General features: G+C 56.7%; 1 protein-coding gene across 1 annotated transcript; it reads left to right on the top strand.

The window, feature by feature from the left end:
* The first annotated feature begins 554 nt into the window (after positions 1-554).
* On the top strand, positions 555-3,229 carry LOC124688556 (homeobox-leucine zipper protein ROC8-like). Its single transcript, XM_047222219.1, has 7 exons — positions 555-652; positions 749-866; positions 1,019-1,207; positions 1,309-1,773; positions 1,861-1,959; positions 2,050-2,814; positions 2,891-3,229. Exons 1-7 carry the CDS (start codon positions 555-557, stop codon positions 3,227-3,229), a joined length of 2,073 nt encoding a protein of 690 aa, XP_047078175.1.
* Positions 3,230-5,453: the final 2,224 nt, after the last annotated feature.

The following is a 5,453-nucleotide window of genomic DNA, read 5'->3' as shown; positions in this document are numbered from 1 at the left end:
CTTCCAACAGTGCTCCAGTGTACCATACTCCTCCCCCTCCATCTCCATCTCCATAGAGATCAGAGAGGAGAAAACTTTGGCAATCCAAGAGGGAGGAGGCCATAGATTTCTCCCTGTTTCAGCCCATGCCATGCTTGCGTTAGCCTAGCTCCCAGGAGAGAGAGAGTGGGGAGGTAGCGGCAGTTAAGGAAGGCAGGCAGGCGCAGCAATGGTGGAGGCCTGATTGCTGAATCCCAGAACTTCCCTGTAGCTCCGCTCAGTTCCTCCTGGCTCCTCAGCTGTATCTACGTTTACTGCTTCTGCTTCGCCAGGACCAGACTCCAGAGAGATTACTGCTCCTACCACGCCCTGCCCTGCCCTCTCTTCTCTCTTCTCTCTTCTTCCTTCCATAGCATACGCGCGAGGCTACCTATATAGAACCGCCTAGCGGTAGACCTCGGTCGTAGCACCGCTTACTTACTGGAGCAACCAGCCTTCTATTCCTTCGCCGGATTGCACGCGCTCGAAGCAAACGACAGCCCAGGTCTGAGGCCGGTGCCGATCGATCGAAGGCCATGGAATTCGGCGACGACCTCATGCCGGGATCCGACGCCCACCGCCGGAAGAAGCGCTACCACCGCCACACACCGCGCCAGATTCAGCAGCTCGAGGCGTAAGACAAACGAATTCAGTCCCTCTTCTTTTCTCTTCTCTCTGAATAATGCGCCAAGTGTTTGATCTGATGTTGGTTCTTATCGATGTGCCGCAGGATGTTCAAGGAGTGCCCACACCCGGACGAGAACCAGAGGATGCACCTCAGCCGGGAGCTGTCCCTCGAGCCCAGGCAGATCAAGTTCTGGTTCCAGAACCGCAGGACCCAGATGAAGGTACCACCATCCTTTTCCTCTGCCATCCATCCATGGCTGTCGTCATGCATCCATTTTATTTCACGTTTTCTTGGCTGTGGATCCTCGTGTTAGTTGCCGAGTGAGCGAGCCCGACGGCTGCTGTTCTGATCGATTTGACTGGTTGATTGCAGGCGCAGCACGAGCGCGCCGACAACTGCTTCCTCCGCGCCGAGAACGACAAGATCCGCTGCGAGAACATCGCCATGCGCGAGGCCCTCAAGAACGTCATCTGCCCCACCTGCGGCGGCCCGCACTCCGGCGCCGACGACTACTTCGACGAGCACAAGCTCCGAATGGAGAACGCGCACCTCAAGGAGGAGGCAAGCTTTCATTTCCTTCCCCACATTTCGCCGTCTGTACACGCTGCACCCCGGTGCCAATGAAGCTGAACTGACACGATCGATTTTTGTTGGTGGTGCAGCTTGACCGGGTGTCCAGCCTCACGTCCAAGTACCTGGGGCGGCCCATCACGCAGATGCCGTCCATGCACCAGCCGCTGTCCATGTCCTCGCTCGAGCTCTCCGTCGGCGGGCTCGGCAGCCCGGTGTCGGCGCTCGGCCCGTCTCTCGACCTGGACCCGTTCAGCGGTGGCGGCTCGTCGTCGTTCCAGCTGCCGGCGCCCGTGTCTGAGATGGAGCGTCCCATGATGGCCGAGATGGCCACGCGGGCCATGGACGAGCTCATCCGGCTCGCGCAGGCCGGCGAGCACCTCTGGGCCAAGGCGGCCGGCGGCCGGGAGGTGCTCAACGTCGACACCTACGACAGCGTCTTCGCCAAGCCTGGGAGCAGCGCGTTCCGCGGGCCCGACGTGCACGTCGAGGGCTCCCGCGACTCCTGCCTCGTGCTCAGCAGCGCCGTCGGCCTCGTCGACGTCTTCATGGACTCGGTGAGTCAGGTGTCCTTGCGTTTTTGTTGCATCGACTGGTGGAGGCTATCATTGCGTGACGTACGATGGACATTGTTGTTATTGCAGAGCAAGTGGACGGAGTTCTTCCCTACCATCGTGGCCACGGCTCGCACGGTGGACGTCCTCGTGAACGGCATGGCTGGCCGGAGCGAGTCGCTGGTGCTGGTAAGACCAAACCACCGTGCGCATCACTTTTTTTTGGCCCGCAGTCGATTGATCAATGCAGCATTACTTACATTTGTGTACCGCGGGCAGATGTACGAGGAGCTGCACGTGATGACGCCAGTGGTGCCGACGCGCGAGCTCTGCTTCCTCCGCTACTGCCGGAAGATCGAGCAGGGCCTGTGGGCGATCGCCGACGTGTCCGTGGACCTGCAGCGCGACACCCGCTACGGCGCGCCACCGCCGCGCTCCCGCCGCCTCCCCTCCGGCTGCCTCATCGCTGACATGTCCAACGGCTACTCCAAGGTGACCTGGGTCGAACACATGGAGACGGAGGACAAGGTGCCCATCAACATGCTCTACCGCGACCTGGTCGCGAGCGGCGCGGCGTTCGGCGCGCACCGGTGGCTGGCCGCGCTGCAGAGGGCGTGCGAGCGGCACGCGTGCCTGGTGGCGCCGCCGCTCGGCCGGGACATCGCCGTGGCCGGGGTGACGGCGGAGGGCAGGAGGAGCATGATGAGGCTGTCGCAGCGGATGGTGGGCAGCTTCTGCGCGAGCCTGAGCGCGTCGCAGCTGCACCGGTGGACGACGCTGTCGGGGCCGGGCGCGGGGTCGGACGACGCGGCGGGCGTGCGCGTCATGGTGCACCGCAGCACGGACCCCGGGCAGCCCAGCGGCGTGGTGCTCAGCGCCGCCACCTCCATCTGGCTCCCCGTCTCCTGCGAGCGCGTGTTCGCCTTCGTGCGCGACGAGAACACGCGCTCCCAGTGGGACGTGCTCTCGCACGGCAACCCTGTGCAGGAGGTGTCGCGCATCTCCAACGGCTCCCACCCCGGCAACTCCATTTCCTTGCTCAGAGTAAGCATTGCCACAGTCATCCGTAGTTCCGTACGGTGTTATAGTGTGTTTGATGGAATGCGTGCATAATGTGCAGGGCCTGAACGCGAGCCAGAACAGCATGCTGATCCTGCAGGAGAGCTGCGCGGACGCGACGGGGTCGCTGGTGGTGTACGCGCCGATCGACCTGCCGGCGGCGAACGTGGTGATGAGCGGCGAGGACCCGTCGGCGATCCCGCTGCTGCCGTCGGGGTTCACCATCGTGCCCGACGGGCGCGGGTCGGCGGGGTCGGTGGTGACGGTGGCGTTCCAGATCCTGGTGAGCAGCCTGCCGTCTTCGCGGCTGAACGCGGAGTCGGTGGCGACGGTGAACAGCCTGATCAGCACCACCGTGGAGCAGATCAAGGCGGCCTTGAATTGCGGCAGCCGCCATTAATTGATGGCGCCCTGCCCGGCCCGCCCTCCGTCAGCGGGGAGCGATCAATTCGATTCCCCTCCTCCACATTCATTCACTCGTCCATTCATGGCGACCGGCCCGAGTATTTTTGGTTGGTTGGAACCTTGAATGCTGGTGCATGCATTCATGGAGGAGTGTCGCTGGGTTGGGGTTCATCTGCTGCCGCCGCCGCTGTCACCGCGCCGTCCGGTCGACGGATCCATCGGCCGGCGCCCACGCATGCACGCAGCCTACCATACCTACCAGATCGACCGTCTTCTTCCTCCTCGTTTAGGTGTACGTATACTACGTCTATGATGATCGCTTCATTTGCAGGGTCGTCACGTTCGGATCGAGTTTTCTTTGCATGCATGCACGTGTCTCGAAGTGGAGGCTTTGCATGAACCCGAAGGAGTCAAGAACGCACCATGCTTGTCCCGTTTCCTCTCGCTGCTGCCACTTTCTTCATTTTCTTCTTCTCCTGCTTTTGTTCCTCCATCAACCACCACTAGCTTCTTGTAGTTGCAGCAGAGGATGAATGGTTCGGGTATTGACTTCTGTCCATCAATGTAATAGCCTTCACTTTGTTAATGAAACATTCAATTTCCTTCACCCCAAGAATCCAAGAAAGTTTCTGTGTACTTAAACCTGTTGCGAGAGCGCGAGTCACTTTATTTCCTTGGCTCTTGTTTGGCCTGTGGAATTCATCTCTCATCATTGCCTATGTAGTTATGTGACCTGCTTACTTCCTTCCCCTGCGATGTGTTCGGTGGTGATAGATACCCACTCTGTTTCAAATTAAGTGTCGCATCTTTGGTTAAGGGAAAATGATAGTATGCCCCGGGGATGACAACCCGAGCGTCGGCCTCCTTTGTAGCGCGACACAAGTCCCCAGTGGGACCGACATATGGTGGGAGTTCTTCGTCCTTCTTTTTTCCCTTCATGTGTCTCGTCTCTCTTTGACCACCACAAATCCCCATCTTTCCAAACCCCGACCAGAATGCCACTTCGGCTTGGTTTCGGTGCCGACCTATCGGGATATTGGGTCGACCTCCCACATCCGGATGGCCTAGCGTGCTCTGCCACCATACTCTGGTCACATGCTTCCCTAGTCCTCCTCATGAACCCTAAGCTTCCTGGCGCCCCATCGCCAGAGACGGAGGCCACAAAGCGCACTCACACGAGAGTATGTTGTAGAATATAAATATAGTGCCTAGCCCGTTTCCATTAGACCGGTCTTATGGTTAAACTAGCTAGAGCATGCAATTTCACATGGTATCAGACCTACAAAGTCATGGGTTCAAATCCTAGCCAACGCAGTATTTTTTAAAATAAATATATTGTAGCGTCCCTGAAAATGTCTAAGCCATCTTCCATCAGGGCTAGGGTAATGTGCCCATGAGTAGAAGTGCGTCTTCATGGCAGTGGGTGTTGCTTCTTTGATGTTTTCTGCGTTGTCTATGCTCCAAATTAAGCCAGTGAGCAGCGAGGTTCTACTTCGCTACCGTTTCCATCTAGGCAAGTCGTAGGCGGTGGTGTTGTGAGCTAAAAAAGAGGATGCTACAAGCGGCGGAAAAGGACATCGATGTTGTTGCGGGAGGGGAAGGGGGGGAGGGTTGGTGCCATAAGTAGGCGACAATGATACAATCGATGTGCGGTTTTGCTACCAATCGTGCTTTGTGTTGGTACTAGCAGGGTCATATTTGATGATTTTTCTTGCCCCAACACAAATTTGCTTATACCCTTTTTTTGCTACATTGTTGTCACAAAAATGTTGTAGTGTTTTTTTTCATGTTTACAACCCATGGGAAAATTTGCTACGATGATGCAACCAACATTTTGAAGTTTTGTACCATACATTCCGTGGATTTAAAATATAGGAATAATTTTTTTTGGCAACTTCTTTTCTGCGGATTTGCAACAAAGGTAGAATGTTCCTGCTGCGGGGTCTCCTACGAGGTCCCAGGCGAAGTCTCCAACAAAATCAATTTTGCTACAGTAGCACACTTCTTTTGCCACGAGTTCTCTAGCGAGCCACGAGACCTCCTTCAAGCTCAGTCTTCTTTCCTTTAGTTTGTAGGCGAACCATTTTTCGCTACAAAGAAGCAATCATTTTTACTACATGAAAGCAAATGCAAGGTTTGGAGAAAATAAGACACGTGCTAGCATGGGACCCTTGGGGCCCGAAAATCAAATCCCTAGACTTTCGCAAAAAATAAATAAT

Source organism: Lolium rigidum, chromosome 2 (genome assembly GCF_022539505.1).
Source record: "Lolium rigidum isolate FL_2022 chromosome 2, APGP_CSIRO_Lrig_0.1, whole genome shotgun sequence".
Lineage (NCBI taxonomy): Eukaryota > Viridiplantae > Streptophyta > Magnoliopsida > Poales > Poaceae > Lolium > Lolium rigidum.
The sequence above is the reverse complement of the archived record's forward strand: the minus strand, read 5'-3'. Positions and strand labels throughout refer to the sequence as shown.